Source organism: Diaporthe amygdali, assembly GCF_026229845.1.
Source record: "Diaporthe amygdali strain CAA958 chromosome Unknown NODE_20_length_815715_cov_65_842320, whole genome shotgun sequence".
Taxonomy (NCBI): Eukaryota; Fungi; Ascomycota; class Sordariomycetes; order Diaporthales; family Diaporthaceae; genus Diaporthe; species Diaporthe amygdali.
This window is the reverse complement of record NW_026517040.1, coordinates 223627-248337: the sequence shown is the minus strand read 5'-3', so window position 1 is coordinate 248337 and position 24711 is coordinate 223627. Positions and strand designations below refer to the sequence as shown.

Below are 24711 nucleotides of genomic sequence, written 5' to 3'. Positions count from 1 at the left end.
TCGACAGAACAACCCTGAGTATTGGGCGGCTTTTCAGGCTGCTGGTTGCCACTCATCCATTCTCAGTTATGCGTAATGGCATAAACAGCGCAGACGATACATAGTGTTGCATCCATACAAGTAGCGTTAGCGAGTGTAATGTGTACTAGAAATACAAGGAGTAGATTTTGTAGGGAACTTCATGCATTGGTGCTTGAGACAACTGAAAGACCCCTCTGGCCTACTAAGAAACGAATAAGGTGCCGATAAGAACTTTAAAAGTAATAGGTCCGGGAGGATGGTAACTTTGAGATCGCCGCGTGGCGGTCACTCATGCACAATATTAGCCATGCCCATAGTTTAGAGTGCCTACCAATAAGCGGGAAAACCGACAACTTCACATCTGACGGATTCCATGGACCGTTCCGGTTGTGTAAGGTATCATCACAGGAGTCAGCGGTGGGACCATGCCACTCGCCTCCTGACCGGGCTGCATTTAGAAACCCCTTATGGTATTTATTCATGCCTTTCTTGAGTCACGTTCTCAGCAGTACGGTAATGATTTCTCATTCGACCTGGGCATCAACGGACTAGCAGTCCAATCTTGTGCGCCAGGATATTCACATATCACGCTCTTGTCACAAGGTTGCTCCAGCAGAGCACACATACCGGCAAAACGACGTCTAATATTGTCCCTCTTGTCTAAACTTTCCCAAGCGGGCGGCAAGACCCGGCTGGAGGGATAGTTGATTAATTGTACACAAGTTAGGGATGCACCACTCATGCGGATGTATGTTGCTAGTGGTGCTAGTCTACCTCAACGCTCTTTGCTTCTAAGCCTTTCTTTGCACAACACGCGGAATTCGCAAGGCTAGGCATTGAGTTTAGAGGAAGTAGTCTGGTGTCCTTCTTGAGACCATGGGCTCGCCAGCACGCGGGCAAGGATCGAATTGGAGGCTGAGGGTAATCATCAGTAATCGTGCTCCAGGCCCTTTGTCAGAACTTGGAGGAACTTACAAGGTGTACTTCAAGTGCTCATCGATCTCCATTATTGCGGCTTGGTTACCGCATCTGTAACAGTAGTTGGGTGCTTCAAAAACATGTCAGTAAATTTCCTGTCAAAACGGTCTCGATGATTGGACCTACCAGAGAATATGGTCACCACGTTCCGGTCCTGGGACCAATTGTAGCCCTCCATGACCAACTGATGAGCCCGAGCAATCAGGGTCAGGCCGTTGTTGTGATTGAACGCCTCTGATATGTCCTGACCAAACGTGTAACCGGCACCACGAGGCGAGATTCCCCACCCGCATCGATCATCAGGGTCGGACCACAGCAGGTCGCACATGGGACCCTCATGAGGAACCTCCTGGATTCTGTCTAGGGCTCGAATGTTGTCGAGAGTGTCGATGCTGGGCGACAGACCTCCGTGCAGACAGAAGATCTGGTTGTCAATTAGGGCAGTGAGGGGGAGGTAGTCGAAGAGGTCGGTGAAGTATTTCCAGACGTTTGCGTTACCGTACTTGCGGAGGCACTCGTCGTAGAATCCGTACACTTGCGTGATCTGGCGCGACTCGTGATTGCCGCGGAGGATGGTGATTCGCTGAGGGTATCGAATCTTCAAAGCGACAAGAAGGGTCACTGTCTCAACGGAATAGTAACCACGATCAACGTAGTCACCTGTGGATGTTGCTTAGCGTCCAATCCCAAGACCCGCGATGGAAGTTACTGACCCATGAAGAGATAGTTGGTGTCTGGGTTTGGACCACCGATCTTGAAGAGCTCCATCAAGTCATGGAACTGTCCGTGGATATCACCACACACGGTCACTGGGCATTTCTATTGCATATAGGTGAGCGCTTTGGCGGCACAAGGCTGGAGCTTCGAGCACATACGACTGGTTGGACGTTGGACTCGTCCTGGAGAACTTCCCGCGCCTGTGATTCCAAGTCAGCTTGGGGTTCCCGACAATTGGCACGCGAGCATGCATTCGGTGTCAGTGGCGTCTTTGAGTGGCGAGGAACAGTATCACCGTCGCAGTTCAGGCATCTCGGGAGGACCGCTAACCTTCTCGCAAAGCCTCTGAACATCTGTCTCTGCCAGCTGTTTGCAGCTCATCAAACCCTCGATCCAGCCGTCCAGCGTGGGAATGGTGGTGGGCTCCAAGGGAGGCGCCGCGGGCAAGTCGGCGGGCACGCGCCCGACATCCTCCATGTTAGTATCCATGATGACCTCTGGGGTCTTCTCGACCAAGAGCAGTGGTGCTATCTTGCTAGGAACGAGGTTCGCCGTCGCAGGGTCGTCGATGGGATTGGATCGTAGAGGTAGGACACAATGACGTTTTAGGGCCCCGGTGGGAAGCAGTGGGTGATTTTCGCAGGAGGGCAGTTGCAGCTCGGTTTCGTCGTCGCAGCAGGGTCGTCAAAACGTCTGGAGCTCACTCGCAGAATTGCGATGTGCTCCTGTGGAGTGCGGGAAGGATACGGAACGGGGGGTATCAAGGCTGTGATGGGGATTGTCTGAAGGTCGATGGTGGGATGCGTGCTTAGTTAGGTAGGTCGGAGCCGTTCCAAGGTTGCCCTCTCTCGAAGCCAGTGAGGGATTGTGGAGCCAGCTCGACAGAGCGGCGCCAGCCGCCTTTGCACCTCAAACGCCACCTAACGGGTCTACACCACCTAACGCCCCTTGCGCCCCGCAGGCAGTTAGTGAAAAGGGGGCCGTCTGTCAAAGAGAAAGCTACCACACAGAAATAAAGCATAAAGCAGGTAAAAGAACGAACTTTAAACCAACAATGGTGATCGAATTTGATTTGTTAGGAATATTATTGACGTGATACCTATGAGCAAGATCGTTAAAACCGAGCTACTGCCACAACATACCCATGCATCGCGCGATGCCTCGCAGAGCAGTGGAAATCCGCCTTTGTGGGTAGTGATATTTAGTAGCGCGAGCTCCTTCGCCTATTCCAGCTCATTACGACAAGCCCAGTCCAACGGGCTCATTAGTCACATTGCCATTGACTGCCGGCGGTTCCTGTCCGACAAGATTCCTGAAGTCAAGCCCAACCTCGGAAAGCATCTGAGCATGCTCCCTTGCCCGCTCCATGCATTTCGTCCACGCCTCACTCCCGTGTTCAGTGCTGCTGAGCTGCCTCGCCAGGATGACATTGAATGCCTCGACCTCTTCCTTTGCCCACTTGACACAGGCGCTCATCATGGGCGGCGGGAAGCAGCCCTGGAAGCAGGCGACCGTATTCTTGATGATGCTAAAGTAGACGAAGGACAGTTGCCAGATATAGAGATGCAGGTCTCCCTGGAAAACACATTGACTATAAGACCCATTAGCAAGTGTCTGTGTGGTTCAATCTTTCCTGTTGACTCACCGAGAGCGCTTCTGGATGATGCTGCTCCTCGCCTCGAGATATGCCTCTCTCGCACGGTCCTCAAAGCCCAGCCGAGTGAGCCAGCTGACGTGCAGCTTGGTCTTGCCGACTTCGCTGTGCGTGCTGACCAGCTCACGTGTGATGAGCCCAGCCAGGCGCGAGCATCTTTCCTCAACCTTGAACTCGATGAAATCTTGTGCGACTGCATTGTTCTTGAGGCTCCGCGACAGGCTCTTAAGCTTTTCCACTCTAACCACAGATGGCTCGATCCGCTGCAAGGCAATGTCAATGTCCAGCTCGTCCATCTGGCTCTCAACCCATCGAAGGTTCTGCTGTTTCCCATCCACCTCAATGAGCATATCCTTGATGTCGGACAGAGTCTCGAGGAGCTCTGTCTTTTGCAGAAGGCCCGGGTCTCTTGACGCAAAATAATTGATAGTCTCCTTGGCTTTGTTGTTCGCCTCTCTCTCTGACTGGATATTCCTTCGGAGGTCTTCCACCACTTTGCGGATGTTTAGCATCAGAGACCGCTTCTCAGGATCGTCCGGTTTCTCCGTTCGGTAGATGACGGAGTCTTGGCCCACGCCACGGACCATGATAGCGTCTGTAAGCTTTGTCCTGCTGCTGGACGACTCGTGAGTCCCGGCCATATCCACGACTTCAATGTCAAGGACAGGCCAGCAGCGATCAGCGACCAGCTTGACCGCTGGGCCTCGCGCTTCAGGGTTGTCCGTTTTTCTCTTCTTGCGGGACGCAATAAGTAGATGGTCGTTCAACAGAACAATCTGAATGGAGCGTCTTGACTTGTATGTCGCATTGTCCAGCTCGATCCAGGACCCAGCATCCTGGATGATATGACGACCCACTGAGTTTGGCAAGAACTTCTGCGAACCTTCGATCATCTTGTAAAGAGCCTGCCCATGCTTGTTAGCCGTAATGCGCCCATTTTCAAACTAGGTGCCATGTACTGACCTGCATCTGCGAGTTCCACAGAGCTGCTCTGTCCACAACGGAGCTGCGCTTGTCTCTCTTGCTCATCCCTGACGAGAAGGAACCCCCGTTGGTACCTGGAGACTCCTCATTGTTTCGAGAAGATGCGGACCGTAGCACTGTTGTGTTCGTCTTCAGTTCTGACATGAGGTTCTTGAGGTTCCGCATCTCTTCCTTGAGCTTCTCTGCCTCCTTGCTGATCTTGATGAACTGAGTCCTATTCTGGTACACATTCTGCTGCAGGTCGTTCGAAGCCCGGACCTTCAACTTCTGTAGCTGATCCTCGAATTCCGGTATCTCATCCTCTGTAGCGTTGCCCAGCGTGCTGGTGACGTATGAATCGGGATTGAGCCTCGGGTCTCTCAGAGTCTTAACATCCACGGCCGGTGCGGTACCAACCGGACCTCCCCGTGACCTCGGCGGCTCTGCTGCTGGCTTCCGGTATGGCTCGTACTTGTCGAGGGTGGGCATAGTCGGCATTGGGGGCGCGGCCGTGGGATCAAAGTTGTCCGGGAGGTTGTAGCGTGTGGAATACCGACGCTTCACGTAGTCCGACGTCTTGCCTCCAGCTTGAGGAGGCGGCCTTGGGCGAGGGGTCGCTTCAGCAGCGACCGGCCTCGCACCTCCCGTGCTTCTTGGGACAGGGACGCCATCGTTGGCGATGGGCTCCGAGATCTGACGGGGGGCGCTGATCTTCGGGCGAGCGTTCCTTTTGTTTCCCTTCCGGAGGGAGATTCCCCGCCTCTCGTCCGACATTGTCGACGTTGATGGCGGATATATCGTGTACGTAGGGTTCTGAATGGAGGTTAAGGAGGGAGGAGGGAGGTTGGCGGAAGCTTTGGGTTCCTCCCGCAGATGTGTTTCGTACAGTACCTTGGTTGGTACCTCTAGGCAGTTAGGTACCTAGGGAGCCGGGCACGACGGGGGTGTACTTATCACTACTAGAAGCCTAGGTACCTACGTACCCTGGCGTAAAAATTGGCCATGAGCTCCAGCTTCCGACCTCGAAGAACCGGATAGCGATCGCAACCTCAGAAACCTACCATTGTGCATCGCAGGGCCAATCATTCTCCTCGCGACTTCTACAACAGCTTTCTTCTGCACGACCTCGTTCCCTCCCAGCGATTGTCCTGCTTACTCAAGAAGGGATCCCGAAGAAACTCACACAAACGCACAATGGCATCATCGCAAACCACAGTCATTGCGACTGCAACGGCTGCCGCAGTGGCGACCGGCCTTCTCGGTACGGATGCACTCGCAAGCACAACCAGGATGCGCTTTTCAGCTGACACTCCCTTCCACAGCCTACGCCGTCTACTTCGACCATGCACGACGAAACAAGCCCGAGTTTAGGAGAAACCTGCGGCGAAACGAGCGCAAGCAGGTCCGACAGGCAAAGGAGCACGCCGAGGTCGAGACCCAGAACAGGCGTCACGAAATCAAAGCGGCCGTGGACGAGGCTAGAGAAGAGGGCTTTCCCACGAGCGTAGAGGAGAAGGAGGCCTACTTCCTAGACCAAGTGACGATGGGAGAGCAGCTGGGCGCAGATCGTGAGTGTGGCACAAGAGAGGGGCGCGGCTTGGTCAAAGCCAGAGCCTTATGGATTCTATGGCTGACTTGGGACGATGATACAGCTTCTCGCGCTCTGGAAGCTGCGCTGGCTTTCTACAAGGGCCTTAAGGTCTACCCAACACCTGGGGACCTGATTAACATCTACGACAAGACGGTGCCGAAGGTGGGTTTTCTATGGAATGACGTCGTTTTCTCAATGAGTGCTTGGCTTAACGATTCTTCACAAACAGCCTATCCTCGACCTCCTGGCAGAGATGATCGCATACGACCCTAGTCTGAGACTCGAAGGCATGGCCAGCGCCGGCGGCGTGCCAGGCATGCCAAACCTGCCAAACCTGGCGAATATGGCCGACATGCCCAACGTCGGCTTGGACTAAACAAAATAAAATAACACACGCAGGCAAGCTTTGAGGCCGACGCCTACACGATCGCACCAAAATCTTGCCTAGCCTCCACTCTATACGGCGAAAAGCCTACCATCACAAACCAGCGCAGGGACTCACATGCAGTGGAAGGAGTAGGCGGTGGACGTGTACCATATTCTGAAGAAAAGGCCGCGGCGGTGACGTTTGTACGATCCATTCTGTACATATAGCAGGCAAGCGGCGGAATGGGGCACGGCGTGGAATGAAAGTGTTAATGACCTTTAGAACACATCCAAAAATGCATTGATGATCATTTCAATATGGTCGTGGCTGTGATGGTCTCTGGAGTCTATCCGTGGGTGTTGCAGACCAAGGTAGGGGTAACAACCAAGCAAGACACCGAGTGTTAAATTATGATCAGACGAGATGCGTCCAAATGTGAAAACCGTAGTCTAGGAACTCTTCTACAATAGTCATGTCTCACTCTCTGTTCAAACTTCACTGTTTTAAGTTTCAAGTCCTTTGAACACCATATGGAGCACAGGCGTCACTGGTTGGGCTCTTGAGAAGGAGACTGAAACGTGGTCTTTGATTGATATTTGATATCAGTAACAGAAAGTCAGGGTCACGTCGACTCCTTTTCAAATGTCGATCGGCCTGCCCTTCCTATCAACCCTTTGATCCCTTGGGTCGAAACCACCATTGCCCCAAGTGGCCCACTCGGGCGTCTCTTCGCCCATGTAGTCCTCTGGACTAAACTCTCCGTCTGGCCCCCTTTCCTCGAGCAGCTCAAAGTATCGAGCGTAGTCGATCTGAGTGTGCCATTTCCCATCCACTCTGAAACGGTCGCTTCCCAGCAGAATACAACAACTATGGGCATGCTCTGCGGCGATCCCGTACTGAAGACCCCGGCGATTGAGTTCACCATCGAGCGCTGTCACAAACTCGCATACCTCATCGTAAAACGGTACATTCGCCATCGACAGGCCCGCACTGGAGGAAGTTGACGTACCGCAATACGTCACGCCCTTGACCTCCACGAAACACGGCAGGGCCTTCTCCACAAGGTCTGCATATCCCTTCACTTCATCATCGATGTTGAACCCCTTCACTAAAGTGAGTCGGAAAACAGTCCGTTGCTTGAACCTCTTCTCCCGTAGGATTTCCAGGCACCGCTGGAAACGTTCCCAGAAGTCCCTATGCAGCGGCCTGTCGATTTTGCGCAGCGATTCCCTGTTGCTCGCATCTATGCTGACGTACAGCTGAGTGACGTGCTTCAAAGCAGCAAGCTGGTCCGGGTGCTGCGCGTTGCAGACAAGAAAGCTGCTTATGCGTTCGCCGTGCAGCATCTCCAAGAACTCATTGATGTGAGGGTAGAAGATTGGTTCTCCGACCAATGACAAGGCACAGTGGCGGATTTTCATCGCCTCTGAGAAACGCTCAGCCCTAACTCCAGGCACCCCACGCATCATTTTGATCTTCTTGTAGTGGCCCTCTTTGACGCCTTTGAAAATTAAGTCCGGAGGGTCAACAACCCATCGCCAGGTCGTCCCAACGGGATTCGTTCCATGCCGCCAGCAAAAGACGCACTTGTTGGAGCACGATAACGATGGTGTGGTCTCCATACACTGGTGAGATTTGATGCCGTAAAAAGAGAACTTGTAGCAAGAGCCTCGACCGCGAAGGGCAGATTTCGTCCAGCGGCAGATTTTGACTCCTGAGTGTGAGCCTACTATCGAGTAGCCCTGCTTTGTCAGGGATTTAAAAGTTGGCGATTCTTTCGGGACCATCTCCTTGACGGTCTGGATCGGCGCCCTTTTCTTCGATTCGGTCGTGAAGTCAACAGCCAGTGGCGCGGTTGGTTTCGCATTGCCTTCATCCTTGGCATTCTGCAACACCCGACCGAGGTCCTCCAGATCATCCAATGTTGCTGAAGCCTTCGGTTTGCGTGGTTTCGCTTGCTCCTGTTCTTCGAACACGACCTCTCCGTCATCTTCGTCCAGCTCGGCCTCGTCGTCGCTTTCTACAGCATCTCCCGAGCCAACAACGCCTTCACCCAAAGTCCCATCCCGGGCCAGCTGGCCGAGGATGTCGGAGAGACCATTCGTCCACTCGCTCAACCTTTCTGTGCCGTCGCGCTTGATATCACCCATGCCAAGGGGGTACGCCCGCTTGCGACCTGTCAACTTGGCCATCCATTTGTCAACTTCTTTCGCCTGAATACAATATCCTTCCTCCTCCGTAGGCCAATTCTCCTTATCGCCGAAACCGAAAACGGAGTACCCGAGTAGTTTTGAGAGGGGTGCTGTATCTATCCTGAAATCGTGATGTGTCTCCTTCAGGTGCTCCAGGAATGTGTCGTTGATCGTGTCGATGTTGTAACTCGGCAACAAGAATAGATAGAATAATTCCGTAGTGACATCTCCGTCAGAATTCGGCTTTGGGGGTGTGATAAAAAACTCATCGAGGTCGACTTCCGCTAGGTCAAGGGCTTCCGAGGTAGCGAAAGTGCAGTTTGGGCCGCTTGGTACCCCTTGCAACAGCCCGGAGAAGTTCTCGACGAACTGCTTTGCGATTTTCTCGGTGTTTCCTGTCACGGACGAGTAGAAGACCAAAGTCTTGATCTGCCTTGAACCAGGTGTTTGCGTCTCCCTTCGTTTGGTCAGCTCTCCTTTTATCCTGCGCGGACCAGCAGGCTTGCTGCCTTTCGCCTCGTCCACCGTTTCCTCAAGCCGTGCAGGAATCGCATTTTGGACCGTCTTCTCGTTGTAGATCTTGGGGAAAACGTGGAGAGGCTCGTTGCCCTCCGTGACATGCAAATACACGCGCAGGATGACAAGAACAGTGAAAGTGGACAGGATGATGGCGGTGCGGTTTGCGTGCCAGAACTCGATGGTGGCTGTAAATGGTTGAGTGGTTAATTATGACATTTCAGAAAAGAAACTAGCTGGAGGAAGCTCAAAAACTTACAGTCTGGAAGCGCCAGCCAAGAACTCATTGGCAGGTTGAACTCCATATCTCCGACGACCAAGTCTTGTGGGTGGAAGAAGCTTCTGCGAGATGGAATTTCTGGAGTGCAGCAAAATAATTCGGACCCCGCCAATCCAGAAGCTCGGGTTTGATGTCTGGGTATCTCCAGCAGGGATCCGCCACCTCCTCGTGGGGCCCGGTCTGGGGGAGCTGCAGGGCAAGGGTCTGCTAACACGAGTTAGTTAGTGCAGGCTCACAGGTGTCTTGCTTCGAACTACAGTATGTTCTCAGTAGTCTGCGGTGTTCGCAAGAGTTTTACCCTTCCTTGGAATAAGCTCCCATGGATCTCATGAAAGGAGAACAATTCTACAACCGTAGAGTACAAAGAATGCATAGTCAGGTAGCAGGGCATAGCATTTCCCATGCAGGGTCTCTATCAGGAGAGGTAGTGCTCAGGGCCTATGCTCGTCTGCACGTGCTTTCGTGTCTCGCGTTTTTGAGTATTGATTAAACTTTCCTCGGGCGACCGACATGTCTCTATTCCAGCAAGGGGGTCACTTAACATTCAATTCATATCTGTAGGTTGTTCCAGTCATTATTCAGAATATCTGCGATCTACTGTGTCGTCTTGATTTACGGTACGCCCTACTGCTTCTGATCCAAGCAAGTAGTTGATGTAATTCACTGCGTCAACACCTGAGTCCCCGCGGGACGCGTCGCCTGCAGCAACCCACGAGAGAGAAACACGCCATGCCGCCTCAGAAGCGACCTCGCGAGGTCATTGACTTGACAGATGATGACCCCGCCCCCAAGTCAACGAAACCTCGCTTTTCTGCACCGTCGAGCCAGTCTTCCCTGTACAGTGCCCGGCCTTCACAGTATGGATATGGCCCATCGTCTTCTAATGCTTCATCCTCACGATCGTTTCCCTCAAATGGCTCAAGTAGCCAACGTCCTAGATGGGGATATCCTCAAAGCTCGCTTGGCGATGAGGAAGCTGAGGTCCAAGACCTCACCCAAGCCGATGATGGCCCAGCTCTTCAACTCTATGGGACCCTCGACAACAAGATTGTTGGCTGCAGATACTATGACGGTATTGTCAGTCCAGGCGAGGTAGTCGTGTTGCGAAGGGAACCTTCGAACCCGTCAGTCACCCCACCTAAGCTACCCCTCGTGCCCACCGAATGTGTATCTTCTAACTCTTGTACTTACAGATACGACGCAAACGCAGTCAGAGTCGACAATGTAATGGGAACGCAAGTTGGCCATCTACCTCGCAAGCTGGTTGAGAAACTCGCGCCCCTGATGGACTCTGGAGACGTGCTCGTCGAGGCTGCAATCCTCGGTGAGAAAGGCTATTTTGATTGCCCGGTCAAGTTGATCCTTTATGGAACAGCTGAACCCATTGCGAGGGCTGCTCTGGAGGAGCGTCTTAAGTCGGACAAGTTGCTCAAAGCTACACAGCTGAAGCAAACCAGGCGGCCACCAGAGCCGCCGCAGAGGAACGTTATGGGCCTTAAGAGCAGTCAGTCAAGGGCTGGTCTTCCTGCCGAGCCGGAAATATCTGTCGAGCAGCTCGCCCAGCTCAGCCAAGCTGTGCAGTTCCGAAGCGGCGGCGACAACCTCAAGGCCCTCGCGATGGACGAGGAAGCCTTGTCCAAGTTGCCCTTAGCGAAACAGCCGGAGGAGCTGAAGTCTTCACTCCTGCCCTACCAGCTGCAAGGCCTGGAGTGGTTACGCTCGAAGGAGAAGCCACAATTCCCGTCTCCGGGATCTGCCAATGTCACGCAACTTTGGAAGCGGGACGCTCGCGGCCGCTACAACAATATCGCCGCTGGCTTCACCACGGCTCATGCTCCGGCTCTGGCCAAGGGTGGCATTCTCGCTGATGATATGGGCCTGGGTAAGACGCTGCAGATGCTGAGTCTTATTGTGACAGGCGGGAAAGGGGCAACTCTGATCGTTGCTCCTGTATCTGTTATGGTACTGTTGCCCCATTCATTCTCATGCCCTCCCCTCGTCTCTAGTGTAATAAGCACTGCTTTTCAAGACTTGCCTCAGGGGTAGATGGTCCATGAGTTGGTCCAATATCTCTGAAAATTGATTTTCCACTCATAATGTGCGGGAAGAGCAAAGTTTGACTGACAAAAACGACAGAGTAATTGGGAGCAGCAGGCTCGACAACACGTAAAGAGCGAGCATACTCCGAAGATCCTCGTCTACCACAGGACTCGAAAGGCGACGGTCCAGGAAATGGTGAAGCACGACATTGTAATCACAAGTTACGGGACGTTGACAGCTGACCACAGCAACAAAGGTCCACTATCGTCTGCCTCGTGGCGCCGGGTCATTCTGGACGAAGGACATACGATCCGAAACGCGAAGACAAAGGCTGCTGAAGCTGCCTGCGGACTCAAGGCCGAATCAAGATGGGTGTTGACTGGGACGCCGATCGTAAACAGCATCAAGGATTTCAACTCCCTTATTAAGTTCCTCCGGCTTACAGGAGGTATCGCCGACCCCTTGGTTTTCAACGCTGTCATTACTAGGCCACTTGGTTCCGGGGATCCCCGGGCTGAAGTTTTGCTCCAGTCCTTGATGCAAGATCTATGTCTCAGGCGGAAAAAAGACATGGCCTTTGTTGACTTGCGGCTTCCGCCAAAGTCGGAATATGTCCATCGCATTGCCTTCAGGCCAGATGAGAAGAAGAAATACGATGCTCTGCTGTCGGAGGCGAAAGGCGTTCTCGCACAATTCCAGTCAAAATCAAAGCAAGGGAAAAAAGGCGGCTCATTCCAGCATGTATTGGAGCAGCTCCTTCGGCTTCGTCAAACGTGCAACAGCTGGACTCTGTGCAAGGAGCGGATCGTGGACCTGCTCAAGACCCTCGAGGACCAGGACGTGGTTGTCCTAAACAAAAAGAACTGCGAGATCTTGCAGAAGGCCCTGCGGCTTTACATCGAAAGCCAGGATGAATGCCCCGTTTGCTTAGACACCCTGTCAGCACCTGTAATCACTCACTGCAAGCATGTCTTCTGCGGAGACTGCATTCGCAAGGTTGTTGAGACTCAAACACGGTGTCCCATGTGTCGTAGCCCCCTGGCGGAGGACCAGCTGCTCGAGCCCGCCCCGGAGACCGCCGGAGAAGAGGACACCGAAGAGCCGGGGGCAGAAACGCAGAGCTCAAAGACGGAAGCCCTGCTGAAGATCCTGCAGGCGACGTTGAAGAACAAGGGGTCCAAGGTGATCATCTTCTCTCAATGGACCTCGTTCCTAACCATCATTGAGCACCAGCTCAAGGAGGCGGGATATGGCTACACTCGAATCGACGGATCTATGGCACCTGCGGCACGGGACAGCGCAATGCGCGCCCTCCAGGACGACTCGAACACGCGGATCATGCTTGCGTCGCTTGCCGTGTGCAGTGTCGGACTGAACCTAGTCGCTGCAGACACCGTCATCCTCGCGGATTCTTGGTGGGCGCCTGCCATCGAGGACCAGGCGGTGGACAGGGTCCACCGACTAGGGCAGACGCGGCCAACGACTGTTTGGCGCCTGGTCATGGAGGGCAGTGTCGAGGAGCGTGTGCTGGACATCCAGGCCGAAAAGAGGCAGCTGGTCGGCAAGGCTTTCCAGGAAAAGGTGCAGGGCAAGAAGACGAAGGAGACGAGGATGGCTGACATAATGAAGTTGCTCACCTGAGGCGGTGGTACTCACTGTTGCGTTTGCGGGTTCTTTCGTTAGGGGGACTGGCAACTGATCAAAACTGGCCATGTACCAAGTCACGAAATATCTGATGATTTCAAAAGGTCATGGACTCAGGCTGGTCTCGGGACAGGCCTACTAAGGCGACGGACTGCATCGAGATGGATGCGATGGGCCAACCCCGTCAACTCCACACCTGGAGCAGAGGGCCATCATTGATAGTAATAGTAACATAAACAAAACCATGGTATTGGTCACCTCACCTCTGCAGCAGACCGGGGCGACATGGTCCCATGCAACCGGACGAATGCAGCCTTCACATGCGTTGCCTGTCGATGGTTTCATTTCCTGGGAGAGTAGTGTTTGGCCATGGGACAGTCGAGCTTGGTGGTTCTCGCACAGTGAAGATAAGGGGCTGGGATATGATGTATTGCAGCTGGCGAGCCAAGGAAGGACGTTGGCTATTCTGATTTTGGCTCCGAATCTATCTCGGATACGAGATGTCAGCAGTGGAAGAAGTCTCAGGTGCCGTGAGATGTCGATTGGTGAGTGTGCAACAGAACACAAAACTCAAGATACCACTGGCAAATCGGGCAGTCCATTCAATTGTAAGTTTCAAACTTGAGTATTGGTGAAGAAGCTTTGCGTTTTTTTTTTCTTTGCTTTCTCAAAACCACCAAGAAAACCGACCACTGCTGTTGCCACGATGGGAAGAAAGTGCTTATCGAGTCGATTACCCGAGTCAGCAAGGTTTTCGAGCCCCGAAAGGTATTGCGCGTCGGCAGTCATACAAACAGTCAGTCCATCAGCCTGTGTAGACAACGCCGCCGATCCATGATCTGATAACGAAGACGGTGTGGCACAAACATGGGGTGGAAGCAAGTTTGTGGTTTATGAATTGAGGAGCAGGGCGTGGCCGCATTTGGTGCCGCGGGCGGTCTGTGGTGCGGCCGAGCCTTGCGGGTCTCGACGGCTGAGCCCCTCTTTGCCCGCCCGGGATCACCCTCTGGCACCAGCGCGCTCCCATCCCAGCTCCCAGGCTCGAAAGGCTGACCAGGCCCCGGCGAGCACGCAATGCTGATGATGGATTGCGACTGCCACAACACGTCTCTCGTCGTGGCCCTGGCAGACGAAACACCGAAACACCCTCATATCGATATCGACACATCTGGTGATGATTCCCAGATATCCCTTTTGGGCCATGCACCTCAACTGGCCCCCGTGGGAAATGCTCTCCTGAGAGTGACCATGAATGACCCCGACTCAAGAGCCGTCCGTTGGATGGTCCGACACTGGCCGACACAATCCAATTCGGGAATTGGTGCGCCCGACATCGCTGATAACAGGCTCGACCAGCAACGACTGCCACAAACTGCACACGCCTGCACTCGACTGGACAGCAGGAATAGCAGCAGCCATCAACCCTCCCTCCTAAACCTGCTCACCCCGTCCTGCCCCATCCCATCACATCCCAACCCAACCCAGCCCAGCCCAGCACCATGTGTCCTCCTCACTTCCCCGTGACCAGACCCATAAAATGTCGCCGCTCACACTCAGCAACCCCCTTTTCATTAGACCCGGCTGCTGTCCACGCGTACCCCTCAATCTCCTCTCCACCGAGCATCACCATATCTAGTCTTCAATTGCCTCGATAGCATCAGCCATCCAACACTTGTCTTGGCCATCGCCCTTCCAACAGCCATTCTTCATCTTTTCGTTCATCATCATCATCACCATCTGTCATCGTAACCGCGCCGTAAAGGTTTGCATCGTCTCTGCCCCGCTAGCCTGCAAAAATTTGTCAAGCCTGATCGTAGTTCTTCGTTCATCCTTCGTCGTATTGTCGGTATTATCGTCATCATGGCCGTCGGTCTCGTTTCGCAACAAGCTCAATCCTCCATCACTGCTCGTCCTCAACACACGAGCAACCGCTTCGATGACCTCGTGCTAAACCTCAAGGATGTGCTTGGTCCGTCGTCGGGCCTTGACTCCAAGGACGTCGACCTCAACTCCATCATGGACCTCATGGAGAAGTACGACGCGACAGAAAAGGGGTGGGTTGAATTTGCAATGGCAGACCCTGAGCTTGCCTATACCAGAAATCTTGTCGACGAAGGAAATGGAAAGAGCAACCTGGTGAGCTCAAGCCCTGACCAGCCTCACCTTGTTTGCCTCTGTGCCTTGCATGTAGCTAACCACTGCCACTCTTCTTCGACGACAGCTTGTCCTCGTGTGGACCCCCGGCAAGGGTAGCCCCATTCACGACCACGGCAATGCCCACTGTGTCATGAAGATTCTCCGTGGCAGCCTGACAGAGACAAGATATGAATTCCCCACCTCGGACCGCGCACAGCCGATGAGGATGCTGTCTGAACGAACCTCGAAAGAGAATGATGTGGCATACATGGCCGACGAGTTGGGCCTTCACAAGGTAGAGAACAGGGGTCAAGACTATGCCATCTCCCTACACTGTAGGTTATAGCCCCTGGATCCAGCCTTGCCTCTGGCCATGTTCAGCCTTGCGGCAAGGCTGTCTCAACCTCGAGGCTGACCCCAGCATCAGTATACACCCCGCCCAATGTCGCCAAATCAGGTTGCAACACTTTCAACCCAATCACCGGCAAGAGAAGCCATGTGCCCAAGTGCGGATATTACTCAAAGTACAAGCAACGTGTCGAGGAGGCATAGAATCATCCTCCGACCGCGAGCTTGTGTCAACCGCTTGGTGAGACCAGGCCAGGGTGGAGGTGTCAGCCCCGTGTACTGGCACGGAAATTTGGGCACTTGCCCATGTGCTGCCAGAAGGCGTCTTGTGTTGCAAGAAGGAAGACTGAATGCGCCATTGTCGCACAACCTGACCAGCTTGGGATTCAAGGATCTCGGTATCGGCGTTTGGTGTCAAGACTGATGAAATGTTGTCCTTTCCGTTGAAATTGGGTATTGGGTGAAGACATGCTCTGAGAGCTAGGAAAGTGTTGGTGGAGCGGTCCTTGAGGTGTCAACAGTTTGAATAGCGCAGTAGCACTTTTGGAATGAAGCGAATTTTGTATAAACCACATGGAAGCGAGTAGTGTTAGAGGAAGGTCAGGCTCAAGTGACCGGGACGACTCGCAGCATTTTCTATGATGTCCTGGCCTCTCGAGGGGCTTCTTGGTCTTATTGCGCCAGATGCCCCCAGACATTGTGCCTCTCGCCATCCCCAAAAGCGGAATGGTGCGATTGAATCATCGAGCACGCCATCAGGCCCGGGTGCGATTGGCTCTCTGGCGCCGTGATTCAGGGACGCTGGCCGACTGCCAGAGCGCCGCCTGATCACGTCTTACCGAGCCGTGCGCGACCCGCGACCAGCCGTCCGACAGCCGTGGGGATGGGGGGAGGTCCGGACGGCTTACATAGCATACAGGGCTGTCCTCCGACTACATGTCGACTATTTGGTGGGGATGGTGTGTGTGAGATCTTACAGGCATGGAAAGGAACGACTTTTGTGAGCTTAGCTAGGTGCTCATTCATGAAATAGGGCGAGTGGACGCGATGGGTTCGATCCCCAACTAGGGCTGAGTTCGATCCATACCGGGAACACTGCCTACGGAAGCTCATAACCAGGCTCGGGTAATTTGTATGTAGGCACCTTGCTGCAGCGTGGAATCCATACTCTGAGCGACTACGTATACGTAAAATCATACAAATTATACATTAAAAGCCTAACTGCCAAATCTTCACGAGAGTCACCATCAAGGACATCGCAATTAAGTTCTAGGTAAGTATCTAGTACCACACTGTCTCTCAAACAAACATCTAACATGCCCAGTCGTATACAAAGCCCAACAAATGCTGCCAGCATGCCAGCGACGAGGTGACAAGTAACATTGAGATTTGTGAGGAAGAAAACCCCAATACAAAATGGCGGACCAGGGTCTTGCCCCCTCGGACCCGTCACCTCGGCTCTGGGAAACCATCGACAACACCCTCCTCGAGGAGATATACACCGCAGACCAGGCCATCTACCCAGCACCCCTCCTGACATTCCAGCGCCTCAAGAGCTGGGCCGACGCCTGCCCCGACCTGTGCATCAGCCTGCACGGCCGTGATCCCGCACCTACCGGGCCCGCCGTGCAGGGCGTGATCATCGTGCTCCCTCTGGGCGAGTCGTCCTGGGGGCGTCTCGTCGCGGGCGAGCTGAGGGAGCACGATGTCGAACCGGCCGGCATGTTCCCCCCTCCTCGCCCTGTGGGTGGTCACCCGGAGCAGGTGAAGGTCGGGCTGCACATATTCCACATCGAGAGGTATGCTGCACCTCCTGCGAGGAACGGTGGCGGGCGGACGCCCGGGTTCACCCAGGGCGCGCTGGAGGAGGTCCGGTCCCGTGTCCGGGAGAGGTTCCCATCGTGGATTGTTGTGGGATACTCTGGTACGTGGCTCCCTGCTCTCTGGCCCTTTTTCATAGATTGTGGAAAGGGGTGAGAAAATGGAGGCGGTGCTCGTCCCTCTGAAGGAGAGGAGGCGTGGAGCAGTCAACGGACATGCGACTTGGCTAACACGGCAGCTCATTATATCGACAGCCCTGACGGCCACGCCGCAGGGAAACAGGGCTTTCAAGCGGGCCGGTTTCACATCCAGATACATCGAGACCAAGGCTGATGGCGACGAGGCCGAAATGCTCGTGCGTGAAGGCAATGAAACATTCACGTCGTTGTAAAACCTCTACAGCAGAATGCTATCTTACAGCTGTGGCGGATATTTAGAATAGTCGTCCACAGGGTAGGCAACAGCAACCTGCGGACAGTCTTTGAGTTGCTGTCGTCCTGATCTCCATCGAAGCTCTTCAAGTAGTGTTTCGGGAATTTCCAAGCGGCATCACAAGGCGCTTTTCTGGCCTTTGACAAGAGTAGCTTCCATGAAGTCGCCCAAGGACGGTGCGCAAGCTGCACTATGAGCTCTCCTGCGGGTCTGGGTCAAGATCGTCAGCATCTTGGTGAATCTACTCACTATCCTTTTACACCAGGAGGACCACAAAGTAGGGTGAATGCAGCTCGTGACTCGCTGAGGCTTAGTCAGGACCAAAAATGCCCACTGCCCAACATAGGAACTGTTGTCAACAGAAAGAACCCGGCGTATGACTTAAGAGAGGCACCAAATCTCAGTAGAGTGGAGATCTTTCAATTGGCTCCGAATCCTGGACTAAATAGCTAGCCTGGCGCTGTCGTGTGAGGATCAGCTCCGCAAAGGATTCTGCGCAACGCCTCTTCTTTCTATACGAATATGTGATGCCAAACCCCACAACTGCTTCCCAACTTTTGATGTGATGCCGTGATTCGCTTTGTACAGAGCATATGGTACATTAAACGTCGTTATATGGTCGTCGACTCCATGGGTATCGTTTCCGTCTTTCACTCGTTGATCTTGGCCAGGATCCTGCGCGCAGAGGTCAGCGTCCTTGCTCTCTAACAAGACAAAACATCGGGGGAGGTCGAGGTACACTTACTCGCTGTCCCTGAACAGGTGGTACTCATCCTCACCAACCTTCACAGGGGAGCCGCCGAACTACACACAATCACGTTAGCAAAAGAAATCCTCCACACTAAGCTAGGCCTTCCGTCTTCAAAGAGACACCGGCCCTGGTCCATCATGGTTAAGAGAGCTCCTTACCGTGGGGATCAGAACGCGATCGCCAGCCTGCACGCCCACGGGCAGCCTCTTGCCCTCCTTGTCCAGTGCGCCGGGGCCGACGGCGAGGACCTTGGCCTCGTTAAGCTCCTTGACGCTCGACTCGGGGAGGAAGATGCCGGAGGCGGTCTTGGCCTCGGCCTTGATGCGCTGGACCAGGACGCGGTCCAGGAGGGGCACGAGCGACTTGATGGATCGGATGGAGGTGGACTGAATAGGGAACATCGTTAGTAAGAAGACCTTTTCTCCTAGACGGCGGCTACGGTTGGAGAGGGGAATTGTCCTGTTGTTTAGAACTCGGCAGATCGCGGGCAGGCGAGCCTCGAGAGAGCTTGGGGCTCCGGCAGCCCGGCTTGCGCAGCTCCCCGCCGGGGTCTGAAGGATCAACTTCGGGGCAGGACCAAAAGACTAACCATTTTGAATGGAATTAATGAGCGAGAGCTTAAGGGCAGGTCGGACTCAATTGGCAGCAGGAAAGGTTGTATGCAGTGCAAAGGTAGTAGGAGGAAAGTTGAAGGGCCAAAAGTTCGAAGTGAGAGAAACAGCTAGAAAAAAGTTAATGACTAATGGTAGTCCAGCCGAGGCCGGGTGCTGATTGGTAGACGAGCTCCACCCTCGTGTAAGTGAGCAACCTCGACTCCAGATATCGGCCGGAACTCCTCCTTCAGCGTAGTCCCACTGCAATATGACCCGAAGGACACCAATGAGTATCCTGCGTGTCTTCAGCAAAGCCTAGGCTACTTCGTATGCTAAATATGTCTTTTATGGGAAACCCAATGGTGATCTACTAGCAACACGTCGATATGCCATGACACAACGGGAGGATGGAAGGACTGGAAACATCTGATATTGTCCATATGTGCAATCTCAAATGGTTTTGCTCGCACGTAACGATGTTAATTATCGGAATAAATTTCAGCATATATTTATGTCTGCTGCCATCGGCTACAGGGAAATTCAATCATCAGCGATACAGAGAGAAAAAAAAACACAATAACGCTGACACGGATACCCCATATCCAATCTCTCTATCCACCCTCCAGTGAAATGCAAAGTAATACGCTGCCGACCATCTGTAACCTATATCCATGCGATAGTCTCCAAGTGCCCCGTAACGCCGCTATACACAGACTTCTTCCATGCTGGTGTCCTGCAATCTCTTTCTCTGCGGTACGGCGGGCGAGGCCTTGACCGTCCCTCTATGATAGACACTCTCGTTCGAGGATATTCCAAGCTTCTTCCAAATTTACGACTGTTTATTCCGGCGCGGCAACCACTCTTTTTCACTGCCACCCCAGGCCCCGCTCTGAAAGTCATCCTGAATGGCAACCCGAATCTCGCATCGTACCTTTGGCGCTCCTCGACGTTGCTCAGCGATTTTCCAGCCTTGTCCTACTTGGTGGAGCTCGTACTCGATGGGGGCTCCAAGACGTGTGTGTGGTCTTCGGCGTTTATGACCTTGCCCTGTTCCAATTGTCGACAGATTACCGTGTTGCTTACCCAGTTGTCCTCCAGAATCTCCTCCATTTTGGCCCGCTTCTTTGGGTCTATCTCAAGCATCCGTCCAATCACATGGCGGCTTTCTCTCGGCAACAACCTCAGGATTCTCCAAGGACCACGGATGACCTCCTTTTTCTCGCTTGTCGTCGCCGATGCTTCACCGGATGAGCTCTGCTGTGGCTTCTCGTCGCGATGGCTGGATCTGTCGCCATTTTGAGCTGACTTTCCCTTGTCTTCGGGGTCACCAGGAAACATGTCTCTCTGCGGCATGTCATGTAATGCGCTCTCTGATTTGACTGGGGGCAGGATCAACTTCTTCGGGTCGTGTCCAGGGGTTGGATCTGCTGCAAAGAGCTTGTACGAGTTGTCTGTCAAACGCGGGACCTTCCAGGGAAATCTGCGCAAGCTCATGCAGCAGTAGATAATGGCCAAGGACCATATGTCAACAGCAGCTGGGTCGTACTTTCGCTCTTCGTAAACTTCCGGAGCGAGATATGGATCAGAGCCGACGATTCCTAAGGGACAAGGTTAGCTTCTATCTTGATCATGTGCGTCGGAGATGCAGGCTCACCTGAGGCCAAAACCAGATTGTTCTCGAACGGGTATTTGAACACATGCGCACTTCCGAAGTCGATGATCTTCATGATGCCATGTTCGTTAACCACAACATTGTCGAGCTTCAAGTCCCGATGCGCAAGGCCCATGCTGTGCAGATATGTCACGCCACTCAGAATCTGCAAGAAGCAACAAGACACTTCTTCGCGGGACATCTTGCCCGTCATGACGATGGCGAAAAGATCGTATGGTGCGTACTCCATGACCTCGAACCACTTGGTCTTTTCTTGTACAATGTCGAGGGTTTCGATGATATTACCATGATGCAGAGAAGATCCGATACAGTACTCGGCCGTTAGTTTCTTGACATACTCCTTTTCCGTCTCGTACGAGTGCCGGGGGCGGAATTCCTTCACCGCAAAGACGGTGTTATCCTCGCTCCGCTTCATAAGTCTCACGGAGCCACCAGCGCCGGACCCAAGGACCTTGCCCAGCTTTCCATACTTGGATGTCAAGCCGTGATCGTCACCAAATGGTATCTGAGACGTTGATCTCGAACCAGGAGGGGTCCTGTAACCGGATCGGATGCTCGCTGCCGGGGACGCTGCGCGCTTCGCCTTGTGATGCCCACCCATCTTGAAGAATCGCTTCAGATCTGACATAGATCCTTGGCGACTGTGTGTCGTTCCGTGACTGTCTGTCTGATATATGTCGCTATTCTTGCCCAGGGCGCTGAGAAGCCCGGACGACTGCCGCTTCTCGGCAGTCGTTTTTGGTAGATTCAATGTCGATGAGCTTGGCGATATCTTCCCCTTCTTACGAGAAAAAACGAATCGCGGCTCGATCTTCGCTTGAGGCTGACGCTTGCTGGCGGCATATGGGTTGTCGACGTCTCCAGACGGTGTGAAAGGGCGTGAGTAGAACGCAGAGGCACGGTTTGGGCTAGATTCTCTCGAGACTGGCAATGATCCTGGGCCGACAGAGAACATGCCCCTTCTATGGTCTGACGCGCCCAAGAACTCCGATGTGAACCGTTTCCCTTCCTCGGACGATTGTCGATGCGGAAGCCTCCTGGTAGCAGGTTTCGGGGAGGTCTCTTGGGTAGACTCTTGTGGGGTGATGACATCGCGTTTGTGGGCCGGCTTCTCTGGATCTCTAGCAGAGTCGAGTGGCTTTGTATCTGACGTGCCGTCTGTGCCTGCTGGTGTCAAAGGCGGTGAATGTACCTCTGGACCTCTTGGTCCCAGCCGCGGAGACGGAATGCTTGTCGAACTTTGCGTCTGTTGTCGGCTAGCGTCTCTGGATTCGTCATCGTGGGAAACCGTCTTGAGGGTCTGAATTAGCATTCGCCTTTTCTCGAGCAACGTATATAGTGTGAAAATAAGCAGCCAGAGGCAGATTGTGTTGGTCAAGCCCCTGCGATCATATAGCTTTTGAGGAGCCATGGACTGAGCCATAGCATTGGGGGGGAGGGGGGGGCAGAACAAAGTGAAAGCCGTGGCAACGTACCCTGGAGGCAGGTAGTGAGTACGGCTCAAAGGAAAAGTTGTTCATCCTCCTTTCTTGTAGACGATGTCCCTGGAGAGACTTGGACAGAGATTTGATGTCCTCGGGTGTTACAAAATCGCTGACATGGTCGGCTCGCGGGGGCGATGATTCAGACACAGGATGCTGGGGATCGATTTCTTGGACGGTGGACTTGAATCGAACGGCAGGGCCAACATTGTCTTCTGAGGTGCGGTCGCCGGCCGTGTTGGCCGTATCTACCGGCGCGGGCGCAGGTGCGGATACAGGTGCGGGTGCTGGCGCATTGTTTGATGCATCTATAATAAAAAGCAATCATCAGCTTGGATCAGGGCCGGGGCGAGGCTGAAACTGCCAAACACGATGGTGGAGGGCTGGCGAAGGAAGTTTGATCTCGCCGAGTTGGTGGGGGCCGGCAGCAAACGGGCATCCGTTGAAGCCGGGGGTTTAGAGAGCAGAGGGGCATTCAATGTGCCCACTCGTCCATGACCTTGGGCCTTTTTGCTTACCTTGTTGCTGCGACTCAGACATGTTGCCGTGCGCCTGCTGCGAAGGCGCCTCCATGGGTCGGCAATGGAGGCCCGGACGGAGGAGAAGGGGCGGTCGAAGGGGGGGGAGAGAGGATGCTGGTGGGCCGGCTTCGTGGTGCTGACACTGGAGTCGCTGGCTTTGGGTGGAAGGTGAAGGTTGATCTGACTTAGGGACGGACTGAGTGCTGCGATGGAAAGGCGCGCAAGTTGGTGGGGTACAAGAGTGGGACCGACCTCGCACATACAGGGACAGGTACTTGTACAAGGGCTGCACGCTGACCCGGGAAGACAAGATTGGGTAGAGCAGCTCGTGGTTCCCGCGTCCTGGTGCCAGTGGACAGGAAATGCTAGTCGACAGGAACTCGCCCGGGTTGAATCGTGGTGTATGGATGTATGTACCTGTACCAGTACCTCATACAGCACAGCGCAGCACAGCACAGCACAGCGACGAGGCCGGTAGGACGGCAGCTCCGCCCCACCCCACTCAGAAACACAGGAACCGGAAATAGCTTTTCTGGATGGCCAGGCGATGATGGCCTTCCTTCGGTCTTCGGTAAGGCTGAGCTTTCATCCGTCCGTCTGACCTCGTCAGATTCGCTTTAATCGAAAGTCAGTCAGAGGTTTGTCCCAAATTCCTGGGCCAGCCTGCCAGCCTGCCTATCGGAGGTGCCGGGCACTCTGTCTGTCTGTCTGTCTGATTCTGACTCTCTGCCCACGGCCCTCGGACGAGTCTGCGAGCGGGTTCTTTTAGCTTTACGACTTACATCATTGCCTGGATAGAGTTTTGAGCCCGACAATTTGGGATCTGGATCCGTCATCGCTTATGGCATCTGAAATCACCCAAATTGTAATCCCATGTAACCTTGTGTTCGGCCAGGCACTGCCATTCATTGCCTATGCCAGCCAGGGCTCGCAGACACAGGCGCATGAAGTTATCTAGCTACGCCGTTAACCAGGCACGGTAGAGCTCCTTGGCCTCGATTCACATGAGACTCTTAGATTGGTCCTCAGACTATCCTGTCAGGCCCAGCCGTCCGTCACAAATAGATTCTACCTCGGTAAGCTTCTCCAAGCGGGACGGGTGAGTCGGGGCGCCCTGAGAAGCACGCCAAACCGCCGCCATCGTCAAAGCCTGTAGAATCACAGTCATAAGGCGAGAACTTGACTCAAAACCGACAAACTCGACACTCTCGCACATCGGACCGACCACCAACACACGACCTGCATGCATTCTGACACCAAAATACAACATGACAGACACTCTCAGCGGGTTATCCCACTCAGGGTAGGAAAATTCCATAGTGAACTCGCTCCACGGTCAAATTGTGCCACAAGACATGTATGCCATTATCTAACATCGCACGCATCTCAGGCTGATGCTCGCTACCTGTAACACTCGGGCCTTCAGGGCCTCGGGGCTCATCAACGATGCGAATGACATGCAGATGACATAAATGTTGACGTCGGTAAAGCTAGCAACGCATGCGTGTCTTCTAGATGGTCAAGATATCCCTGCCCGCGGGAAAAGGGCAGTCAGCCTCGCAGCACGGCGGGCGTTTTGGCATGTGTCGAGCCCGGATGAAAAGGCGTACTTCCGAGCTTGCATACTCCCCAACCCCTTATTAGTGAACTTAACGCCGGACGTACTTCAGGCTAACAATGCCGGCATTGGCTTAGACGGGCTTGTAGCACCTGAAGCATGCAGAACTGACCGTCCGAACCAGTCGTCCGGTGCGACAACCTCACGATCCAGAGTCATGTCACCTCGCAAATTTCACTATTGGACGCAAAGGCAGAGCACAAAGCTTTCAACTGAGAGCATCGTTGTCTAAGCATATAGAGGTCGGTGACCCATTGTGTTTCCTTGCGAGAGCCGTCGTGTGCCCTCCAGCAACAGCATAATAGGGATAAAGTTTCTTTCCTAGTATCCTCCTACTACGACACTCGTGCGGGCCCGTTAGAAGATTGTGTATGT

General features: G+C 53.8%; 8 protein-coding genes across 8 annotated transcripts; 4 read left to right on the top strand and 4 right to left on the bottom strand.

The window, feature by feature from the left end:
* Nucleotides 1-863: 863 nt before the first annotated feature.
* Nucleotides 864-5107, bottom strand: J7T55_012609 (uncharacterized protein; the record flags this gene model as incomplete). Its single annotated transcript, XM_053145256.1, has 11 exons — nucleotides 864-936; nucleotides 997-1069; nucleotides 1126-1659; nucleotides 1713-1779; nucleotides 1875-1916; nucleotides 2047-2251; nucleotides 2421-2441; nucleotides 2859-2899; nucleotides 2989-3307; nucleotides 3362-4275; nucleotides 4334-5107. The coding sequence occupies 11 exons, from the start codon at nucleotides 5105-5107 to the stop codon at nucleotides 864-866; spliced, it is 3063 nt and encodes a 1020-aa protein (XP_052992002.1).
* A 420-nt stretch (nucleotides 5108-5527) lies between these two features.
* On the top strand, nucleotides 5528-6300 carry J7T55_012608 (uncharacterized protein; the record flags this gene model as incomplete). The annotated part of the gene is made up of 4 exons (XM_053145255.1): nucleotides 5528-5594; nucleotides 5656-5901; nucleotides 5986-6086; nucleotides 6154-6300. 4 exons carry the CDS (start codon nucleotides 5528-5530, stop codon nucleotides 6298-6300), a joined length of 561 nt encoding a protein of 186 aa, XP_052992001.1.
* Nucleotides 6301-6929: 629 nt separating this feature from the next.
* Nucleotides 6930-9304, bottom strand: J7T55_012607 (uncharacterized protein; the record flags this gene model as incomplete). The annotated part of the gene is made up of 2 exons (XM_053145254.1): nucleotides 6930-9187; nucleotides 9259-9304. The coding sequence occupies 2 exons, from the start codon at nucleotides 9302-9304 to the stop codon at nucleotides 6930-6932; spliced, it is 2304 nt and encodes a 767-aa protein (XP_052992000.1).
* Nucleotides 9305-10008: 704 nt separating this feature from the next.
* J7T55_012606 (uncharacterized protein) lies at nucleotides 10009-12960 on the top strand (the record flags this gene model as incomplete). Its single annotated transcript, XM_053145252.1, has 3 exons — nucleotides 10009-10403; nucleotides 10473-11241; nucleotides 11416-12960. The coding sequence occupies 3 exons, from the start codon at nucleotides 10009-10011 to the stop codon at nucleotides 12958-12960; spliced, it is 2709 nt and encodes a 902-aa protein (XP_052991999.1).
* A 1863-nt stretch (nucleotides 12961-14823) lies between these two features.
* Nucleotides 14824-15651, top strand: J7T55_012605 (uncharacterized protein; the record flags this gene model as incomplete). Its single annotated transcript, XM_053145251.1, has 3 exons — nucleotides 14824-15099; nucleotides 15185-15434; nucleotides 15527-15651. 3 exons carry the CDS (start codon nucleotides 14824-14826, stop codon nucleotides 15649-15651), a joined length of 651 nt encoding a protein of 216 aa, XP_052991998.1.
* Nucleotides 15652-16863: 1212 nt separating this feature from the next.
* On the top strand, nucleotides 16864-17769 carry J7T55_012604 (uncharacterized protein; the record flags this gene model as incomplete). The annotated part of the gene is made up of 3 exons (XM_053145250.1): nucleotides 16864-17371; nucleotides 17523-17623; nucleotides 17689-17769. 3 exons carry the CDS (start codon nucleotides 16864-16866, stop codon nucleotides 17767-17769), a joined length of 690 nt encoding a protein of 229 aa, XP_052991997.1.
* A 581-nt stretch (nucleotides 17770-18350) lies between these two features.
* Nucleotides 18351-19043, bottom strand: J7T55_012603 (hsp10-like protein; the record flags this gene model as incomplete). The annotated part of the gene is made up of 4 exons (XM_053145249.1): nucleotides 18351-18375; nucleotides 18446-18504; nucleotides 18610-18837; nucleotides 19041-19043. The coding sequence occupies 4 exons, from the start codon at nucleotides 19041-19043 to the stop codon at nucleotides 18351-18353; spliced, it is 315 nt and encodes a 104-aa protein (XP_052991996.1).
* A 976-nt stretch (nucleotides 19044-20019) lies between these two features.
* Nucleotides 20020-22770, bottom strand: J7T55_012602 (uncharacterized protein; the record flags this gene model as incomplete). Its single annotated transcript, XM_053145248.1, has 5 exons — nucleotides 20020-20642; nucleotides 20699-21880; nucleotides 21956-22007; nucleotides 22192-22505; nucleotides 22716-22770. 5 exons carry the CDS (start codon nucleotides 22768-22770, stop codon nucleotides 20020-20022), a joined length of 2226 nt encoding a protein of 741 aa, XP_052991995.1.
* Nucleotides 22771-24711: the final 1941 nt, after the last annotated feature.